Source organism: Benincasa hispida, chromosome 7 (genome assembly GCF_027475165.1).
Source record: "Benincasa hispida cultivar pf3 chromosome 7, pf3_genome.v1.1, whole genome shotgun sequence".
Taxonomy (NCBI): Eukaryota; Viridiplantae; Streptophyta; class Magnoliopsida; order Cucurbitales; family Cucurbitaceae; genus Benincasa; species Benincasa hispida.
Genome location: NC_143484.1, coordinates 48,924,090 through 48,946,631, shown reverse-complemented (window position 1 = coordinate 48,946,631; position 22,542 = coordinate 48,924,090). Strand labels below are relative to the sequence as shown.

At 35.4% G+C, this 22,542-nt stretch overlaps 2 protein-coding genes across 18 annotated transcripts; one reads left to right on the top strand and one right to left on the bottom strand.

The window, feature by feature from the left end:
- Positions 1-832: 832 nt before the first annotated feature.
- LOC120081483 (L-serine--phosphatidylethanolamine / L-serine--phosphatidylcholine phosphatidyltransferase-like) lies at positions 833-9,660 on the top strand. Of its 15 annotated transcripts, none has more exons than XM_039036412.2 (14): positions 835-1,417; positions 3,696-3,886; positions 4,185-4,283; positions 4,431-4,496; positions 4,587-4,646; positions 5,235-5,325; positions 5,495-5,549; positions 5,652-5,731; positions 5,846-5,962; positions 6,874-6,958; positions 7,945-8,036; positions 8,556-8,809; positions 8,913-9,001; positions 9,214-9,660. In XM_039036412.2, the coding sequence occupies exons 2-14, from the start codon at positions 3,726-3,728 to the stop codon at positions 9,342-9,344; spliced, it is 1,380 nt and encodes a 459-aa protein (XP_038892340.1). In that variant the 5' UTR covers positions 835-1,417; positions 3,696-3,725; the 3' UTR covers positions 9,345-9,660. The 15 variants fall into 15 exon arrangements, with proteins under 15 accessions (XP_038892342.1, XP_038892340.1, XP_038892335.1 ...); XM_039036407.2 differs by having other exon boundaries at positions 8,544-8,809; XM_090315911.1 differs by having other exon boundaries at positions 845-1,421.
- A 655-nt stretch (positions 9,661-10,315) lies between these two features.
- LOC120081692 (Pentatricopeptide repeat (PPR) superfamily protein) lies at positions 10,316-15,438 on the bottom strand. Of its 3 annotated transcripts, XM_039036782.2 has the most exons (4): positions 12,860-15,438; positions 12,591-12,764; positions 11,976-12,008; positions 10,553-11,867 (listed from the first exon to the last, which is right to left on the bottom strand). In XM_039036782.2, exon 1 carries the CDS (start codon positions 15,178-15,180, stop codon positions 12,991-12,993), a length of 2,190 nt encoding a protein of 729 aa, XP_038892710.1. In that variant the 5' UTR covers positions 15,181-15,438; the 3' UTR covers positions 10,553-11,867; positions 11,976-12,008; positions 12,591-12,764; positions 12,860-12,990. The 3 variants fall into 3 exon arrangements, with proteins under 3 accessions (XP_038892708.1, XP_038892710.1, XP_038892709.1); XM_039036780.2 differs by lacking the exons at positions 10,553-11,867; positions 11,976-12,008 and adding an exon at positions 10,316-10,540; XM_039036781.2 differs by having other exon boundaries at positions 10,553-12,008.
- Between the last annotated feature and the right edge of the window lie 7,104 nt (positions 15,439-22,542).

The following is a 22,542-nucleotide window of genomic DNA, read 5'->3' as shown; positions in this document are numbered from 1 at the left end:
TTTTTTGAATTGTCGAAATACAAGTGATAAATTATGTAAGATAACAAATTATTTACGAGAAAATATTATAAATAATCTCCATCTAGATAAAGTTTTTTAAAAAAATCTCTTATGAAGATCCTACAAATTTGTAGGACTAATATTGATAAAATGTCGAACAATTTAAACTAGTGAGATATTCATATTCATTCATATATTTAGTGGTAAAAAAAACTTTTTACTAAGAATTGATAAAAAGATGCAATTTATAGATAAAAAACAGATTTCTCGTATCCGAAGAACAAGTTTATAATATTCAATTTGTAATTTGTGTAATATGACGTAAATGTTTTAAGTGTATTTTGTGTTCATAATTTTTTAAAATAAACAAAACCGCAATTTATTGTTTTTGAAAATAGACTATTTTTTAAATTATTTTTTAAAATAAGTATATCAAACACGTTTTTATTGTTTTCCTTTATTTTTTATTTTTGAAAATGTAAAAACGAAAATGAATCCTAAACCAAACAGGACCTTGATGTTTTCACAAAAAAATTAATATATAGTCAAAATAAATAAATGTCAACTGATACAATATTTATATTATCAATATCGAAGTTAGATGTTCGAAAAAAGATTATACTAAAAATATCAATTTGGATAAATTTAAGATAGATTGAAGTGAAATGTAAAACTAAATTTGAATTTTTGAAAGTACGGACCAGAAAAAAAAAAGATACTTAAAAAAAAAGAGAATAAAAAAGATACTCAAAATGCAAGATAAAATGGCAATTTAATAAAAATGAAATAAATAACAGAAATAAATAAATTAACAGAAAAAACAAAAGGCCTCAAATCTATCTTTGACCATCGCCCACACGATCTCTCTCTCATGGCATCTGTTTGATTCGCTTCTGTAAATTTGAACTTTTCTCCTCGTCTTCATCGTCTTCACTTCTTCCTTCTTCTTCTTCTTCTTCTTTTTCTCCAATCTCTCATTTTCTCAGTCTCTTCCACACACTCCCATTTCACTGTTTCTCTCTCAATTTCGCTGTGCTTGTTTGAGTTTATAGTATTTCCAGATTCAATTTCTCCGACTCTCATTACTGCTTTGTCACTCTCTACTGCGCTCTCTCTATCAATCTATCAATCAATCAATCTATCCATCTCCTTCTCGGATTTACGGTTTGGGTTCTCAATCGCACGCTTTCACCGCCGTTTGTCGGCCTTCACTTTGAACTATCCTACCCATTACGAAACAGGAATATTCTCTTTTCTGCTTTCCTTTCTCGCTTTAATCTTTTTCGCCACCGTTCCTCTGTTTCTGTCACTGTTTATGTTTTTGGGTTGATGTCTGATTTCCCTTTCTCTCGCCCTATGCGTCGTCATCATCTGCGTTCGCTTTGCGATTCTGTATTTGCGCTGTTCTTCTGACTACGTACGTATGTCTCTTCTGCTTTCCTTCACTCTTTTCCTATATCTTCTGCGGTTTTTAAAGCTTTTAGGGGAATTGATTTGTGGGTTAGTTTGTTTTTAGTTGTTTGTATTTGTGTTTCCCCTCTTTAAGTAGTTGTTAGTGAAATTTGGATTATGTTAGTTGCTGGTGGTTTGTGTTTTGGTTTGGAGTCTGGTTTCAGTTTTATTATCTGCATTTGCTCGAAACAGAATACTCTTCCTATATCTGTCGAGGACGCCGTCCTAATGGTGAATAGCCAGTTAGAAGGTTTAAAGTGGTTCTTTAAATCATATGGGTTTATGATGATAACTCTTTTCATCCGTGCTTAATCATTGTTTTAAATTACTATATTTTTATCATCATACAGTCCAGACTTACTTTTTCAATAGCTTTGGCTTTTCTCTCTCTCTCTCTTCCCCCCAAAGTTGGGTCTACTTTAGTGATGCGCTTATACTTATAGCTAGAGTGAAGGCAAAAGTTCTAAATTACAGATGGATGCTAAAGCGGGTTCTAGACTAGGGTATTTTGGATTTTTTTAATTGGAAAGATGAGAGAGAAAGACAGACAGGTTGCTCTGTTAACACCACATATTTTCATATTTACACTATTCTACATCATGATTCTTGTGTCACTGGCTTGTGGGGGTTTTAACTTCTTGATCATAGCTTACCTCAAATGCCATATTGGTTTAGTCGAGTAATGTAGAGTTAAATTAATTTCTGCTGTATGGTGATGAAGAAGCTGCTGGTTGATCTCCATCAGAATGTTTAGCGGCCTCTGCAAGGAAGACATCAAATTTAAAAGTTTCCTGTCAAATCGCGATGTTATTTTGTTAGTAGACTTATCTTGACCCAAGTGGAATTGATGTGGGTATTTTTCTCTGGATGGCTATGTGGATAGCTAGCAGCTTTCTCTCAACGAGTATTACTTTCCGTCTTAAATGATTGGAGTGATTAGAGAGTCTCTTTGACTTTAAACTTTAGATGTTGGATGTTTTGATTAGTAATAGAATGACGAGGGATGTCAATGTCAATAATTTGGCTCCTTGTAGGGTTGATTCCTTATGTTTGGCAAAGGGGATAGATCTCACATGCTTCAATGGAATGTTTTCTTGATCACTTTACCTAACGGCCCTTTTTGTGGTCCATACTTTTTGACCAAAATATGTTGGTCTGACTTGGCTGCGTGCTGTGAGGGAATTTTCTCAATGAAACTATTTACAACTTCATCGCATTAGTGGTGGAGAACCTGTTTTCTTGGTAGCATGTTTAAGAATTTGACTTTGTATGCTTTCCAATTGGTAATTTTATGATTGCATTTTCCCCCTTATGCATGCCATTGTTTCAGTAGGTGTGGCTCAGTATATGATGAATGGTTGATTAATTGTCAAAAAGATTGTTGGTTACCTTGTCAATCTGCCTGTCGTTTGCTTCCTGCTATTGTGGTGTGGCTTCTTTATATCTATTGTTGGTAGGGTCTTGGTCTTTCCTTCCCATGTCATTCAACGGAATCATCCTTTCATTCCTTTCCTTCTCTTCTGTTGCTACTGCATCTTCTTGAGGTTTTTGTTACAAAAGATTATTTCGTTCCTTATTATCATTTGAGGATTATTAGCTTGCCCATTGTGAGATTAATGCCTCCTTGATTGAAATCCACCTAAAGAGCCTTCATCTTATTGCCAACATGCCATTCCTTTCTTCTTCTTCTTCTTCTTCTTCTTCTTCTTCTTCTTCTTCTTCTTTTTTAATTATATATATATATATATATATATTATTTGTATAAAAAAACGTATGAAATTTACAAAAAGGAGAGGATCATCATGGAGTTTCAGTAAGCTTTCCCAATCGGATAAAAATGACATGGTAAGAGAAGCCTCCCGATGAATAATCTTTATCATCAGAGATGCTTTGGTTTCTTTCTGACTAAAGATTCCAAAAGAAAGCCCTTCAAAAGCCTATGTATTCAACTAATTTCACGTTTTTATTTTTTGCGAAAATCTGCTGGTTGTAAGTTAATTGAATCAGTTTGCTCTATTGATTCTCATTCTCTGGATATGTAGATGTTTGCTCTATTGATTCTCATTCTCTGGATATGTAGATGTAGATGTTTGCTCTATTGGTTCTCATTCTCTGCATTGTTGCCTACATGTCAGTTCTGTATAATTTCTTCGATTTTTTGGCCCCATCAACGTTTAGTGTATAGCTTCAGGAATTGTTGTTGTCTGTTATAACTACCAATGGTTTGCCATCATGTTTTGCAGTAGGCAAATTTGACCTTTTCAGTACAATCTATGGAACTTGTTGGTCCAAGGAGAGTGAATAAAAAGAATTACCTAATTAGAGAGAATGGTGATTCTCTTTTATCAAATGTAGATGATCTTGATCCGTGGACTGCATGGGCCTATAGACCACGCACGGTTACTTTGTTACTTCTTGGTGCCTGCTTTCTTATGTGAGTGTTCTGTTCTGTGATCATCTCTCTTTTGTTAAGGACTCCCATGCTTATTTTCTGGAATACTAAAGTAGTGAAGAATGCTTTTGCTTTCTGAGAGATGGAAGTTCATGTTTTTGTTGTAAATGGTTCTCTGGTTGATAAATAATTGAGCTTCCTCTAATTCTTCTCGGTTACATGGAAACCACTTGGCCATTTATTTTGCCTTTTCATCTTGTTAGGAACAGAATAATAACTCTCACTAAAGTTTATCTTTTGGACTTATTTTTCTATCACCTATCCTCTTCATCACTTTCAGAACCATGGTCTTCGACATTTATAGTTTTGGGTTGGATTCTAACACTTTGGATAGGAAGAATAAAGGGAGGGCACTAGAGACTCTATTTCCTAGTGCATGGTAATATTCAGTCTTGGAAGATATATAGCCTTCAATTATTTTTTTCAAAATTTGAATGAAGTCCTTTTGTTTTTCTTTCCAATGAATGCTTTTGCACGAACTAATTGCAGCAATGAATTTATTTTGTTGCACGGGTCTGTTTGTCAGCTGGGCCAGTGGAGCTCTAGATCCTGAATGCACTGCATCAAGTGATCTTGTTACATCTGTTAAAAGGTCTGCTTCAGAATGATAAATATTTCTCCTTCAAGAACAAGTAATTGTCTTTTCCTCTTGATAAACTTTAGTTTATGCTGCTTCTCATAGGGGTGTGTGGGCAATGATCGCTGTATTCCTTACATATTGCTTGCTTCAAGCTCCTTCTACGTAAGTAATTATTTCAATTTCAGAAATAAGAGTTTGCTTATAGTTTTTTGGTGGTTTGACTTTTATCATAGGCTATCAATTTGTAGAGACTTGATCACTGTGGTCTTTAGAAGGACTAATGAATAATGATTTAACGCATGATTTGGCCATCATTATAAGATGTTTTAATTTTCGATGAATGAAGATACTTTGTTTTGCTACTTGATTCTTCTAATCAATTGGAGTTTCTCGCATCTAAATCCTTGTAACTACCGTGTTTTGATTTATTTAGACTGGGGTGGTTTTCTATAATCTCCTTGACAGAGGAAAATCTCTTCCCTCTGGCCTTGTTTGATGAGTTCTTGTTTCATATTCAAATAATAATGCTGTTTTTAGGGGAAAATGTGTGTTTGTGTGTATTTTGAGAACATTATCGTTCATTTGTTTTTTTTTTCCGTAACTTGAATTTTATATTACTGTAAAAGGAAAGAGAATAATATTAATTTGAATTAGCATAGTTCTTTAGGGGATTGAGTTTTGATGGCACGAGTCTGAATATTTCATCATTGTATGATTCTTTTACCCAGATTCATAATATCTGTCTTGCAGGATTCTTATTAGGCCGCATCCAGCCGTATGGCGCTTAGTACATGGTTTGGCTGTCATTTATCTTGTAGCACTCACATTTTTACTTTTCCAGGTATACATATCTTCAAAGTTCTTGGATTAATATATACTTCGACTGTTCATATTTTGCATCTTCCTTGATAAAACCATTTAGCTACTCTCATGCCACTTAGCATTCAAAATATAGTGAAGCTTCAATAGCTCTGTATGCTGTATTTGCTCATCCATAAATTTATTTTCAGAAACGTGATGATGCTCGAGAATTCATGAAATTTCTTCATCCTGATCTAGGCCTTGGTAATAAGTTTATGCCTTTAGATCATGGACATTTGTCTTATGGCGTTTTCTTTTCAACTTCGTGTTCTAATTAATTAATTTTTCTTCTGATTATTCATTTAGAGCTTCCTGAGAGATCATATGGTACTGATTGTCGTATATTTGTTCCCGAAAATCCCACAAGCAGGTTTAAGAATGTCTATGTATGATTTCTTCTTTTCCAATTTCAATAGCTTTCTCTCATGTGCTTCTATGAATTTTGTTTATTAGTATATTCTCGAGGCACTTCATGTTTCTGATTATGTTTGTTTACTCAGGCAACATTATTTGATGAATTTGTTCCTGCTCACATAATTGGATGGTGGGGTAAGGCTATATTGATCCGTAATCAGCCCCTTCTTTGGGTACTATCAATTGGGTTCGAGTTAATGGAGGTTAGATATATATACATATATATTGTTTTTTCCATCCTTGCAATGTTGCTATCATTTGGTTCCTAAAGTAGTCAACTATTTATTCAATTTTGTTGTTAATGTTGCAAAGGTTTCAACTTTATCTAGAGAAGTACAAAAGTTTCAATCAAGCAGTTAGATTTGAAATTAATTATTGAGAATGAATATATATTTCAAATTAATTATTGAAATGGAACCCCGCTAGTCCATTACTAGAGGGAAAGAAAGTAGAGGTCGCAAAGTTATATGGAAATTTGACAATTTCCAAAGCATCGTGATCGAAGAAAGGGTTATATAAACAGAGAAAAGAGCTGGTTGTATAAATGGCAAAAGATCTCTACAAAATCTGTGGAAGGGCAAGAGTTCCATAAGTGGAGAGAACGGGAAGTTCGTACTAACTTAGTGGAGTTGCCAAAATTTTGAAAAGGGTGGTGTGGCTTTTTTTCACCCAAAAAAAAAAAAAAAAAAGGAATGAGATCTGGAGTGTCATTTGATAAAATCTAATTTAGTGAGTTCTTTATTTATTAGGGTAGGGTTGGTTGAGTTTTCCAATTAGGTTAGAAAAGAACGGGGATATTTTTTATTTATAAAAAATATATAAACTTGAAGAGATTAGTAGCTTTTTAAAAACTCTATTACTATTCTATTACTTGGTTTTATTTGGGGGGACTTGGCTGAAAATTGTGATGTCATGAGGTCACTGGAACTTCTAAAGTAAAATAGGAACATAATCGGGGAAAAAAATGATGTGTACTACAAGACCAAGACCAAATAATGTATTAAGCTTGTTTCTTCATTTCATGACCTTTTATGTTTTTTTTGTTTGTAATCATTGACTCATGCAATTTCTCACTCATTTCGGCCATTTAACTGTAAACTCTCTTATTGTCTAGCTTACCTTCCGCCATATGCTACCAAACTTCAACGAATGCTGGTGGGACAGTATTATCCTTGACATTTTAATTTGCAATTGGTTTGGTGAGTTCCTCGCTCCTAGAAAAGAATAGAAACTGGAAATTACTTGGTCTGTATATATTTAAGCATATAATATCAATTTTCATATGCTCTTTTGTCCTTTTATGAAACCCTGGTTATGGATTTTTCACAGAAAATATTATGCTTCACGTGGATGATATGGCTATGAATATGATATGGACATGGTTTTTAATTACCGAAAAGCGTGGTTATAGTATGCAACAATCTTTATGTTAAAACTTGCCACTATCTTAATGTTGTTAGTGTTACCAGACTCCTGGTAGGTTTACAGTTGAACTGACTATGACGAGCATACGCTTTTCCAATTTAATGATCAGTCAGAATGTTTCCTTTATGTTATTGTGCCATTGAAAAACCATTATGACCGGTGGGATTGACGGTTGATGTGAGGCCATTCAGCTCAAACTTTCCCGAACTGCATTCGTTCAAGTCCATATTGATTCTTCTTAGGTATTAGTTCTTAGTTCTCTCCTTTGTGACATCTTTCTTACCTGTTTTCTCAGTGTTATGATGAGTCGTATGGTTAGCCATACTCAGAGTAAGTGTGGAGTTAGAAATTCCTATTAATGGTTCCAGTTGCAAACCATGGATTTACTGCGGCTGCTCTTGATCAGCAAAATGCTGTGCAAATTTATCTCCTTATTCTATGTTTTTAGGATTACTCTATGAGGTGATGTAGGAATATTCCACGTTACATGTCTAATGTTATCAAACCTCAAAGTAACGATTTGAGTATAATTGTGATGGGTGGGAGTATAGGTGTGCATTCTTTGAAGAGTTTCTAGCAATATGGAAGTAAAGACCGACCGGTCATTGCCTTCTAGCTGTTTTGTCATACAAAGTCCAATTCCATAAATTCTATGATTGTGTGGTGACTTTGGACTACAAGGTTAAAGAATGGATGTACAGGATTTGCTATTAGTTTGTGTTTAGTTGAAGGGTCCTCATTTCTATTACTTGTTTTGCAGGAATATGGGCAGGGATGCGTACTGTTCGATATTTTGATGGGAAAACATACAAGTGGGTTGGTCTAAGCCGTCAGCCTAATATTATTGGAAAAGTAAGTCTTGCATTGATTTCCTATCAATAAACAAAACTAATCAAGTATTCTGTTCCTTACTGATGGGAATTATTGCCCTGACTGTGATTAACGATTAACTTGAGTGCTTACCAAGATATTTTAATATGGTACCGGTAATTCTGGATCTAGATGAAATGGAGAAAGTTATCTTATGAAGAATTTAGAGAGAGAAGGAAACTCCAAATATGGGAACATCAACCATGAGCTGACTGACAAGTTTATCTGGCAAACTTGCTTGGCTCTTCTGATATGTGACATTTCCCATTTTTAGGAATGCACATTTCCACTTATTTCCGAATGTATTCAACTGTATTTAATTACGGAAGAAATGTACTCAGCCATTGTCTTTTGGGGGCTGCTGCTGGGTTGAGGGGAAGTTCTATGTTTTTTTATTTTTTTATTTTATGAATTATCATCATTTCCTTGAAATGCTTCGGGTATGCCTCTTTCAGTTGAACGACTGTGCTACGATCTAACAGTGCGTAGTCTTATATCCAGGTGAAACGGACCTTGGGACAGTTCACTCCAGCACAATGGGATAAAGATGAGTGGCATCCATTACTTGGTCCATGGCGTTTCATTCAAGTTCTTGCTCTTTGCATCGTCTTCTTGACGGTGGAGCTTAATACATTCTTTTTGAAGTATTGTCTCTGGGTTCCTCCTAGAAATCCTGTAATAGTATACAGATTGGTCTTATGGTGGTTAATTGCCATACCGACAATGCGCGAGTACAATGTTTACCTTCAAGACAGGTTCTCTCTCCTACCCTCTCTATGTGTCTCTGTTTGGGATTCATGAATCTTTTAATACATTAGTGAAAACATATATAGAATCTGATGGAAATTCTTATTCCAGGAAACCTGTGAAAAAAATTGGGGCATTTTGTTGGCTCTCACTGGCCATTTGCGTGGTTGAACTTCTAATTTGCGTCAAGTTTGGACATGGTCTGGTTCTTTCTTTCTTTCTTCTTTTTTTTTTTTTTGAAAATATATGGAATGAGGGATCGAGTTTCTGATCTCGATGTTATCGTAAATACTTGATGCCAGTTGAGTTAACTCATTTTGGTGTTTGGTTCTTGATCGTGGAGAACTTGTTCCTCTATTGTTCATTGATGAAATCCTAATACATTTCCTTTTATCTGTGGTCTGTTTTTTAGGTTTATATCCTAAACCAATGCCATCTTGGTTGGTGCAATTCTGGATAACTGTTGGAGTTTCCCTTGTATTATTCCTGCTTATTTGGACCTGGCAACTTCACCAATTAGTTGCAAGGAAAAAGTGGAAATAATTTTTATTGAATTTCTTCATAGGGAAAAAGGAAAAAGTATTTTTTTTAAAAAATTTATTTCATGGGACTCCCATTCACATAATGTAAAATTTTTAATGCATTTTGTAGATAGCATCAGGTTTTCCATAGGGTAGTGGTAGAGTCGACGTTCAACAAAGTCAACGGGAGATTTTTCTTTGGGGAGAGGGAAGAATGTATTCTATGCTTAAAAGGCTAATACGTTTGATCATCCACCCAAATGGTGGTCTACATCATTTTTATACTGTGCAACTCTTATAAAAATTAATTCATTTGGCATTTGCATTGCCTTCCTACACATTTTTCTTAATTGCAAATCCAATGTTATTTTATGTAAATTGAAATATGATTTAACAAATACATTTATGGTATATAAATTTTGGATTTATAACATGGTTATTAACTCATTTTATCTCCAATCATCTACGAATACTTATTTTAACCGTCGGTACCATAAAAAGCCTAAATGTATTTATATATACGAGATTTAACCTACAACATCTAAGGCTCATTTTTAAACAAAGTTAAAAGACTAATAAAGAAAGGATATGAGTGCAAAGGTTGTGTTTGGAGTTTTTTGAAACAATCCAAAAAATTGAGTTGGTAGAGTTGCTCAAGAAACCGTCTTTAAAATTCGAATCGAGTTAGATTGTTGACTTATTTTTTTCCTTATTAATTTAAAATACTTGAAATAAATTGAATAAATTTAACCCAACTTAGATAAAAAATAAAACTAACCTAATCCAACCATTATAGTTTGGGTTGGATGGTTTTTATAGGCAAGTCTAAGTAAATGCAGGTGGAAGCAAAATTGCCCATACCTTAGAAGGACGACCACCTAGGCCTTTGGGCATTGCAGTGAATATATTTTTATGTGGCAGAATGTGTGAGAGAGAGGGTATATTACAAGATTAAAACCAGGGACATGAACGAACCTGCAAATTCAAACTATCTTGAAGGAGAAACCTGCTGCATAATTTATACAATGGGGAGAGAACCTTCCATATTTTAAAGAAATGTCTACATGAAAGGATATTATCAATCAACTTATCCGTTTATGTTGTACAATAAATGTGTATAATTCGATATGCTGGTACTGTTAGTGGTTGATCATCAGACTTGGCAGTTTGTTTCCATTGAAGCAGGTCCAAGAACTCCACAATCTCTGTTAGTAGTGACTGTACAGTGGCCAAAAGAATGACAATAATGGCATACAAATAAGTTCTGTTTCTTGAATTGATATTAAAAAAAAGGGAAAAAAAAAAACAAGCATACAAAAATCTTCCACTGAATTGTGAGGGGCAACTAGATTGAAAGGAAGAGCAGACTTGGATAACACAAAGTCAAATAGATGAGAAATATAATAATACATTAATATTTCCTGTCAACAGACAACAAAGATATAGATCTCATCAAATATTGCCAACGTTTCTAATTGTTTCACCCTCCTAGTTGTTCACTGAATAATTACAAAGCATTTACAAAAAAACACTTCAGGCAGCCACGAGCCATGACAATGAAAAAGAAATCAATTGCTATAACACTGCGTCTGCCAAGAAAGATTTCACGCCCGATTCTCTACATTATTGGCAACTCAAACTACATTCAATATGCCAAAATGGTGGGAGGGATCCATCTTTTAGCAGAAGGAAAATTGGAATTCATAAGAAAACAACACTACAGATCTTTTCTTGAAAGAGTGGTTCTGTTCAAATTTGAAGAGATAATAATTAAACTCATGAGATTATTAAAATGGCCTTGAAATCAACTTTTCGTTAGTGGCACAGAAGAGGGATATGGCTAACTTATTTCATATTTTCTTATGTTGCATCTTAGTTTCCTTTTTTTTTGTTAATCTTTCATACGATTCTTTGTGGTGCTTCTCCTCCCCTCCTTTTCTTTCCTCTCTTCTCTTCCTTCAAATCTCTAAAACTATTTGCAAGGAAAAGGAAAGGTTTAAATATTACATTAGCCCTGCTACTTTGGCTTTGGTTCATTTTGGCTAACGTACTTTCAACTTTTATTTATAATAGTCTTACTTTCAAAGTGTCCATTTGATCCCTATTTGCAAACTTTTACCTTTAATACAAATGTATCGCTACATTTTAAAGAAATTTAGTGAACGAAGTGAGAGCTAAAATTTTGATATAAAAATGGACTAAAAATGAAAATTTAGGGACCAAAATGATGATTTCTTAAAACTACATGGACAAAAATAGACATTTTGAAAGTATAGAGACATTTTTTTTTAAAAAAAAAAGAAAAAATAACAAAAGTATAAGCATGGACCAAAATGAACCAAAATCGAAAGTTTAGGAATCAAAGTAGTATTTAAACCAAAAGAAAACTACAGTATTCTCCAGCCCAACGTTTTTCAAATCTAAAAAAAAGCGGCAAGCCTTCTTTCCAACTTCCAATTTTCCAACATAGGCAGTTACGCCATTGCAGGCGGAACTGAATACAGGGCTGATTCTTTGGTGGCTTTGGAGTGTTTGGTTCTGGCATCTAAAGCAATTGCCACAACAAATTTAGTGTGTCAGGGTGATGTGAAAGAGTAAAGATCCAAAAGCGATTTTATTGCAGTTATGATTATGGCTAGGACAACTTTCTAACCTTATGCTACCACAGATGGCGTACGCAAGAATGCTTTCATAGGAGAAAGAGAGATCATATCAGTGTAAACATACATTATACCCAAAAATAAAATTAAAATATCCAACAAGCACTTGAAACTTAGGATTTGGTACCTACTTATTTTTCTTATATTTTCTTAATTTTTAAAATATAGACTCATTATTTACCCATAATCTCTTATGAATTCTATTTTTAAAAACTATAAAAGTAGTAGTTTTAAATATATTTTGGAATTTGACCAGAAGTTCATATTTGCTTTAGAAAATATGATCTTAGTCTTGGATCTTCTGGATTGGAGTTCATTTCTATAGCTAGAGTTGGTCTGTTGGAACCCCTCCTTTTTGTAGCCATTACTAAACATTAATGGACAGAAACCATTACTAAACATTAAGGGACTGAAGAATAATTGCCTTTTTTCTTTTCCCCTCATGGAGGTAAATTAATCATATGATATCGATTATTACCTCATGTTAATGATAACTTTTAACTTACAATAGAAGATACAAGTTGATGACCTCCCCTCCCCTCCAAAGTACTTGAAAACAATTAATATAACGTTCCCAAAAAATTTACAGTTTGGAATCAAATGTATACCTGATACAGTGATGATCACTATATAAACCAATCTTGTGTGACGATCAACGTCTTTGTCCAACAGAAACTGATTTCAGCTTCAACTCTGTTGCAGAAAGTAATGGACCAACAATGGAATTATGAAATGCATCCTCAATCCATAAAGCTTCCAAACCACCGATTAGCATTTATATCCTGTAAAGCACACACTATTAATTACAAACAAGAATTTGCCAAAAATATGTCAGATTGAATGTCGTGAAGATACATGAACTTGAGAAAATTCTTACTTAATGAATTATTTGAGGTTAATTGCTTCAATAAAATTCTGAGAGGCTAACCATCACTTGATTGGATAAATATACACTAGATACATCAGTCTCTAACTTGAGTATCCTGGAATCCACCATTTCCTTTATCATCACCTGGCATTAACATTATCTTCAACATTTTGAGTCAGACTCTCTACACACTGTAGAGCATGGACTTTATAATCCGTATGTAGACTCTTAAGAAGCACACTATGTGTAAAAGAATCAGGCTGAATTCCTCTATCTAGCATTTCTCCGTACAATCTTAGAGCTTCTTCCCAGTAACCCATATTGCAATTCTCATTTATTAATAGGGTATAACTGAACTTATTTGGAAGAATTCCTTTTTCTTCCATCTCATAAAAATATTTATAAGCATCCTCCATTCTCCTCACCTTGCAAAGACCATTAATTATAGCATTGTATGTAATCACGTTTGCTGGAACACCCTTCTCCAGCATTTTCGAGAAGTACATAAATGCTAGATCCAGCATTCCCACAGCTGCATGTGCACGAATGAGAACTGTATATGTTACTACAGAAGGGGCTACACCCTTGCTGAGCATTTCATTGAAAACCTCTCTAGCCTTCCTCAAGTGCCCTCTTTTCATGAAACCATTAATGATACTAGTATAAGTGACATGATCCGGAACAAGACCATCATAAACCATGTTCTCTAACAGATCACACGCTTCTTCAAAATTTCCCTGTTGGCAAAGTCCATGCACAAAAACATTGTATGTGACAAAATCTGGAGGAAAACCCTCTGCTAACATTTCTTCTCGCATGCTAAACGCTAAAGATGTATCACCGATCTTCATTTCTCCTGCTATTCGAGTAAGGTAAGCAAAACGATCAGGCTTCAACCCTTTGCACAACATCTCATTAAAGAACCCTCTAGCCATTGATAAATTCCCCAACTTGTAAGAACCATTAACTATTATAGTATATGTAAAGATGTCAGGGAATAACCCTAGATCAGTCATTTCCTTTTTCAACTGCAAAGCAACATCCAAGTAACCCAACCTGCAAAGACCATATATAAGTATATTATATGTTACCACAGTCGGAACAAGATCTCTGCATTTCAATTCATCAAACAATAGAAATGCCTCACTTATATACCCAGTCCTACAGTAACCATACAGTAGGATATTGAACGAAACTATGTCAGGCGTAAAATTGCTTCTCAACATATCGGAAAACTGCAGTCTAGCATCAGTCACTTGCCCCCACTTGCAAAGGCCGTACATCAGAGTATTATAAGTTGATAAAGTAGGGAAAGCTCTTCTATTCGTCATTTCTTCCACAAGATCAAATGCTTCAACAAACAATCCTTTCTTGCAGAAACCATAGATCAAAGGATTATATGTGTACGCTGAAACATTGAGCCCAGAACTCAACATTTTCTCAATGAGTTCCTTTGCTTGTTCAAGCTCTCCTTCCTTCGACAACCCATTAACCAACACATTGTATGTTACATCATTTGGGAAACACCCTCTCTTTTGCATCTCTGATAGAAGCTCTAAAGCTTGATGTACTTTCCCCTCCTTGCAATAGGAATCCAGCATAGTGTTATACGTGACAATAGTTGGCTTAATCCCAAACTGTTCCATCATCCTATACACAGTTTTAGCTTTACTCACGAGATTCTCATCTCTTAAAACCCTGAGAATCCTATTACAGTTCTTGACATCAGGCAGTAAACCTTTCCGAATCATTTTATAAAAGACCAACAAGCACTCATCAACCATTGATTTCTTCGTGTATATCAACAATAGAATATCAAGAAGCTTAATTAAAGCCTTTAAACACATATTCCCAGCAATTAAAACATCGACAACTCCGTGCATTTCAATGCTAACCACCCTCTCCATCACCCAATACGCAGGACGCATCAAACTATTCTGAGCAAGAATATCAAGAATAGCACAAAACACAAATTCTGACCCCTTAAAATCGGGTTGAGCCATGACCCATCGGAAGAAACGCAAGGCAACTCTAGGCCTGATTCGAATGGAATCAAGGACTCGAATAAACAAATGAGGGTCGATGATCACAGCACCAAATTGATCGGAGACCCAATTATTGTCGCAAAAGGCCCAAGGCTTTTGTTCAATCGTATCAAAGATAAGGTCTCTATAATGGTTTTCCGATAGGGCTGGTATGGCGTTGTTTGAAGTGCAGGAATGGAGGAATGAAGAGAAGGGAAGGAGAAGGCGTACCTTGAAAGAGAAGGGGTATGTTGCAGCGGTGGTAGCTATGGCTTTTGAAGCTCTAACGCAGAAGCAGAGGGTCATTGAGTAGAGAAGCTACACCATGCGCGGAAATGGCGGTTCTACTGAAGAAGTAGGAATCTGGGTGAAGGAGAAGAAATGGAGTTGAGGTTCAGAAGAAATTGCAAACACATATTGAATATGACGGCGTGGCTCAACTCAGACGCCGCAATTGTTCCACCTTCGCTCTCCCCTGCCCTCGGTTCCAGATCTCACCCCCTATAGACCGGATAAATTTACAAAATAACCCAAAAACTAAAAACCTTTTTAGGAATGACCTTGGTCTAAAAACTTTTCTTTTTGCCACATGAAATATTAGTTATACCCTATTTTTCAAAATCAAATGATATAACTGAAGCCAGACCCTATTCCATTGTTTTACTAAGCGATTGTTCACATTTTCTCATATTCTCGATTTTTTTATGTCAATTTTCTCTTAATTTTTCTTTGTCTTTAACGTCGTCTTTGATCAGTTCTTCACTGCTCATCAGTCATTTCTACATATTTTCCACCATCATTCTCGTGATCTAAAAGGTATTATACCCATTTCCTTCAATGCATGTTGATTTTTCCTTTTAGCCGTAACAAAATGGTTTAGTGTTCACTTAGTTTAACGAAACTGTTCGCTCATCAATTTATTAAACGATCTCCTGACTTTAATTAAACGATCTCTTGACTTTAATTTAAACGATCCCTTGACTTTAATTAAACGATCATCTAACTTAGGTTAAATGAATGCCCAATTAAGGTTAAACGATCGCCCAACTTAGGTTAAATGATTGTTTTGTGTAAACGATCCTTTAGGATTTGGTAAATGATTGTTTAAGTTTTATTAAACGATCTTTTATTTATTGCTACAATGTATATGTTTCTAACAATTTACTAAGATGGTCGTCCTTGCTAAGAAATATTTCCCTGCTACTGTCTCTTGCATGGTCCACAAAATGAATGACCTAAGAAGAAACTTACCACAGAGCATATGGTGATGTTTAAGAAAGCGTGCTTTGGTCCACTGCTGGATGTGGACCTTGTGTTTAATGGGCAACTGTTCCACCATTTTTTGTTAAGGGAGGTTAGCGATGAGAACCGGGATTTATAAGCTTCAACATATTGGAGAAGAAAGTAACATTCACCCAAGATGATTTTAATCTAATAACTGGGTTGTGGCCGACCGAGGAAACAATTGAAAGAGATACAAGCAGTAAGAGACTACAACATCTATTGCTCAGATCGAAGGACCTAAATAAGAATAAGGAAAAACTTTGCAAGAATCTTGAGATCGCTTTTGAAAAATTCAGATTTACAAATGATGAAGATGTCATGAAGGTTGCATTGACATTATATATTAAAGTTGTGATGATGGGAAAAGACAAGAAAACACAATTTGACGTTAAGACATTTGGGACCGTCAATGACACCAAAGTCTTTAGGCATTATGACTGGTCGATTGTCTTATTCAAACGTTTGTTGGATAGTATGAAGTGCATTCTATGCAGGGAGAAGGAGTCGCATGATATAAAAAAACAGAAAATCCTAACCATATCACATACTACAGTATAAATGGATTTGTACTTGCATTCCAGGTACATACTTACTTTTTCAATTAAATTCAATATGCATTCAATAAGTTTGTAATAAATTATGTATGTTTATCCAATATTTTTTTTCTCCGTATTATAGGTGTTGGGTTTTATGCCCTAAAACTTGCAGATAAAAAATGTAAATGATTGATGGTCATCAAGAAAGAGTTATCGATATTATTTTAATAAGTGTTATTGATTGTACTGTATTCGTTTTGTCTTAATAACCCTAAATCCAATAAACAACATCCTAGGTTGTCTCTGAAGGGAGGATTGAATCCCATAGCGGAAGTGTTGTGAATGTCTTACCTCCCGCAAATCGATTTTTATATAAACAAAATGGTAAACTAAAAGCATAATATGCATAATACAGACATGTAAATAGCATGCTTTAGGGAAAAAGTTAGAATCATGCTCCCTTTTGTAGATTCCCAATTCCAAGAACGATCCTCTCGAAAACTCTACGAACAACTCCTCCAATAATCTTGATCACGAATTATTTCTTGAATACGACTACCTCGTTATTCTCTAGGATTTTAATAAAAGGATATGTGGTATTCAACTATTGGAAGAAAGTGAGGAAAAAGACTTTTTGAGAGTAAAGAGGATTTTCTTTGTGACTTAGGGAAAAACCGCACCATGAATTCTTCCAATTCACTTGTGTTGTATGTTATGAGTGTATCATCAGTGTGTCTCCAAAAGGCCCATAAGGAAGACTTTATATAGAGAAGGGTCAAACTTTTTTCTTAGCCATTTTTCTATTTCCATTTTTCTACAATTTATAAAATAATACTTATTTAATTAATTATCAAAATTAAATAACACTTATTTAATTAATTTGCACATTATTAAATAACTATTTACATTAAATCCAATTTAACGTACATATATTTAATTATCATAAATATCATATGTATATGTGCAATACCTCTATATTAATTAATTCTTTGTGAATCTAATTCACTTGAATTAATTACTTGAATCTTATTCAAATGTTTCTTTTCAATTTAATTTGAATTACAGATCATATCCATAATCAATTACATATTAATCATATTAATATATCGTATTCTTAAATTGATTTAAACAATTCAAACCATCCCTCTTTAACTACAGATATATTTTTGTATCCACGAATATGGACCAATAACAGCAAGTTAGTCCTTCGCGAGTGTTCGTAACTCTAACTGGGTCAAATTATTGTTTTACCCTTGGGTTACCTCTGACTCCTTAAGTACCAGTGCTCATCTAACGAACAACCTGTTTATGGTCCAACCAATAAACAGAAACCCTTCTCGAGCCATTGAGAGGGTAAGGCCCTATGTTCAAATCCCAGAGACACCACTTAAGGGAACACTCATCTACTTACCCTGAAGACGGGAATGAGTGAATTTCATCTTGTATTATTATGTTCCCAGCTTCCCACTCGGTTTTATTCCCAAAATGGTAGGCATATTGAGTCGGCGAACTAGCCACCTCACCCATACAAATCAAAGACAATCCCTCGTGAATAGAAGTTCATAATATACTCAGGATTAAGACTAAGTTACTTGGGTCATCCTATTGAAATAAAAACCTAACTAGTTAACGGTGTTACATCTAGTGGTTACTATTTTGCGATCCGGTCTTATGTAAACTCATTACATTTGTATCAAATACAAAGTGGATCGTATCCATAGTGTCACCGGGATAAGGTACCCAACCTTATCCCTATATTATAGACCCTTTAGGTTGTATCTTGAACATTGATCCATGTATGTCTCTACATACAATTCAAGACTCATAAGGCAACATTGGATGTTAGTTTATTGGATTTAGGGTTATTAAGACAAAATAGAAAACAACACAATAACATTTATTAAATTAACATCTATAACTCTTTATTGATGACAGTAAATTAATAGCATTTACTATCTATGAGTTTCAGGGCATAAAACCCAACAAACTCCCACTTGAACTAAAACTCTAGTCAGTGGGTTGTACATGTAATCAGAATCCAAAAAGCAAGATTATGGTAAGTAAATACAATAAACTAAGGCATTCATATTCCCATTACACATTTCCCACTTGCCCTAGATTATACAATATACATGTTTTGTAGATCTAGATTCTCTAGATGACCCTTAAATACTTTAGCCGAGAGAGCCTTCGTAAATGGATCAACAATATTGTGCTCCGAGGCAATCTCTATGATGATCACATCTCCTCATTGCACAATCTTCCTTATCAGGTGATACTTCCTCTCAATATGCTTTCCTCGTATGTGACTTCGAGGTTCGTTAGAGTTAGCTACTGCCCCACTGTTGTCACAGTATAAGGTGATGGGTAAGTTCATATTTGGAACCACTTCCAAATCGCATAGGAACTTCCTGAGTCATACTACTTCCTTTGTTGCTTCACAAACAGCTATATACTTAGCTTCCATAGTGAAATTTGCAATGCATCCTTGCTTGATGCTTCGTCATACTACATCTCCCCTGTTTAGGGTAAACACTGATCCTGACATGGATTTTTTAGAATCCTTCTCAGTTTGGAAATCAGAAACGGTGTATTATGTAGGATCAAATCCTTTGTTCCATACACCAACTTATAGATCCTCATTCTCCTATGATACTTGAGGATGTTCTTAACCGCAGTCTAGTGGTCTAATCCTAGATTGGACTATACCTACTGACTATTCCCACTGCATAACAAATGTTTGGCCTAGTGTAGAGCATAGCATACATTAAGCTGTCTACAGCTGAGGTATAGGGAATATGTCTTATATCCTCAACATTTTTAGGGGTCTAAGGACACTGTTCCTTAGACAAATGAATCCCGTGCCTGAAAGGTAATAATGTTGAGGTTGATGCCCTAAAGTCTCTTGTCTTGTAGTTTGTAAACAGTTGTACGAACGCTTGTGTTGTATAACATATGATATTTACTTCACAACTTGTATTTTGCTCAGTTGCATGTTTTATTTGCTTTACCACAAACTAATAAACATAAAATCCCTGGTTATCTGTATGTGACTTAATCATGTATGTGGTGACATACAAGTGGATCATGTCTTAAGTGATAACCAAAATGGTTTGTAGTATATGGATATAGGAGGGAAACCTTATCCTGGTAACGCTACGGATGCGACCCGCTTTGTGGAATGGTCACAAATATTATGACTTATCACAGATGGTCTGATCCTGATCATTCATGTTGGGTACATGCGAGCGAGGGCGTCCTATATAAATGCTGGGGTTGATGCCCTAAAGTCTTGTGTTCTGTAGTTTGTATGAACGCTTGTGTTGTTAATATATGATATTTACTTCACATTTTGTATTTTTGCTCAGTTGCTTGTTTTATTTACTTTACCACAACCCAATAAACATAAAATCCCTGGTTATCTATATGTAACTCAAGCATGTATGTGGTGACATACAAGTGGATCATGTCTTAAGTGATAATCAAAATGGTCTGCAGTATATGGATATAGAAGGGAAACCTTATCCTGGTAATGCTACGGATGCAGCCCGCTTTGTGGAATGGTCACAAGTGTTGTGACTTGTCACAGATGGTCTGATCCTGATCATACGTATTGGGAACATACGAGCGAGGGCGTCTTATACAAAGAGTTTGTATAAGACCTGACCACGAAGTGTTAACGTCTCGTTATATAACACCGTTCATGACAGAGACTTCACTTCACTAGGATGACCATAGGTAACATGACCTCAATCCTGAGTGAGTTGGGAACTCTTGCCATTGAGGGTGGTCCTTTGATTTATATGGGTGCGAGTGACCAGGTCGCCGATTCAAACTTACCATTTTGGGGATTCATCTGATTTGGGAGCTGGGCACTCAACTACACAAGATGAAATTCACTCTTTCCCTAAGGTAGGGGTAAGTAGATAGATAACTCTCTTAAGGCTGATTCCGGGGCTTGAACGATGTGGCACCACACACCTTCTCTTGGCCCGAGAGGTGTTCACACATAGTTGGACTATGTTGTAGAGGAATCAGTGGTACTTAAGGAGTGAGATGTAACTATAGGGGCAAAACGGTAATTTGGCCCAACTGTACTTACGACTTTGTAAAGGGTCATCGTACTCATGATTAGTTATATCCGATGGACACAGAAATATATTTGTGGTAAGAAGAGTTCAGCTATTGGTCTTTAGTGGAATGCCTGACAGTTAACGGATGGTGGATCTCGTGGCTAAAGAGTTTAGTCAGCTATTCACAAACCGTTGGACCTTCGAGCCACAGGTCCATTAGGTCCTTTGGGTAGCTTGGATAAAGTCGAGAACCAGTGTTTGGGTTAATTTGAAATGTTCAAATTGACAAGAGGAAGTTCGATTATATATGATATAATTGGACTGGTTAATTATATATGATATAATTGGCTAGATGTATGAGATACATTATTTTGGAGGAAATTAGATATAAATATGATTTATATCAAGTAGAGGAGAAAATACTATAGTAGATATGTGATATCAAACTATAGGATAAAAATATAATATGATTATATTTATTATTAATTAATTGATTAATTATATGATAATTAATCCAAAATTCACGTTTGGACGTGAGTTAGGCGGGCAACGTCGGTTATTGTAACCAATGAATTAAAATGAAAATTGTTTTCATTTTTTGAAGAGTTCAATCGCTATCCCAAAGGGAAATTAGAGAGTGCGCGTTGGAGAATAGAGAATGATCGCTTAAAGAATCGAAAGCCTATACGATAGTCGCCTTGCGCCTAAGCGATCGTCTTCCTCGTGCCTAACGATCGCACACTGTCGCCTACACGATCGCATAGCTTTTCTAAAAAATCGTACAGTGTGTCGATTTTACTAAACGATCGTATACCTTTACCTAAACGATCGTTTAGTAAATCCTACACGATTGTGTAGCTTCTCCTAAACGATAAGTATTTCTGCTATGCGATAGCGCATTTTTCCCTTCCACTTGCTTATCGCCTACACAATCTGGTATTCCTCCTTCCTCTACCAAATTCACCAAAGACCACCCTTTGGGTTTTCACTCCGAGAATACCCGAGGCTCTTTAGTGGTGGTGTCGTCCCCGTTGCGATCGTGAGTTTGCGGTTGTTCGTGCTACTGTTGTTGACGCTACTATTGGGTGTTGGTAGATCGCTTGGGGGGTTCCGCTGAATTGAGTTCCGAAGATTGAAGATCATCTTCAACTGGTATGAAACTCTTTCCTTTTTTATTTTGTTGTTCATAGCATGCCGATAATTAGTGTTTGTTTGCATAACTGTTTGTATGAATGTATAATGTTGTATTTCGGTCACTGTGAGATCGGAGCGATCCGAACGCATTCATGGAACTCTTCGGTAAGAGATCCTTCAACAAAGAGTTTGTATAAGATCTGACTACAAAGTGTTAACGTCTTGTTATATAACACCGTTCATGACAGAGACTTCACTTCACTAGGATGACCATAGGTAACATGACCTCAATCCTGAGTGAGTTGGAAACTCCTCCCATTGAGGGCGATCCTTTGATTTATATGGGTGCGAGTGGCCAGGTCGCCGATTCAAACCTACCATTTTAGGGATTCGTCTGATTCGAAAGCTGGGAACTCAGCTATACAAGATAGAATTCACTCATTTCTTAAAGCAGGGGTAAGTATAGACAGATAGCTCCCTTAAGGGCTGATTCCGGGGCTTGAACGATGTGGCGCCACATACTTTTTCTTGGCTCGAGAAGTGTTTACACATAGTTGGACTATGTATATTATTCATTAGAGAAATCAGTGGTACTTAAGGAGTGATATAACGGTAATTTGGCCTAACTATACTTACGAGCA

What these genes read in the sequence shown, in the direction of transcription:
- LOC120081692 (XM_039036780.2), bottom strand. Translation starts at nt 15,180, where the DNA reads ATGACCCTCTGCTTCTGCGTTAGAGCTTCAAAAGCCATAGCTACCACC.
- LOC120081483 (XM_039036407.2), top strand. Translation starts at nt 3,726, where the DNA reads ATGGAACTTGTTGGTCCAAGGAGAGTGAATAAAAAGAATTACCTAATT. An exon ending in TCATCCTGATCTAGGCCTTG is followed by an intron (nt 5,550 to 5,651) that starts GTAATAAGTTTA and finishes TTATTCATTTAG; the next exon opens with AGCTTCCTGAGAGATCATAT. An exon ending in AATGTTTACCTTCAAGACAG is followed by an intron (nt 8,810 to 8,912) that starts GTTCTCTCTCCT and finishes TTCTTATTCCAG; the next exon opens with GAAACCTGTGAAAAAAATTG.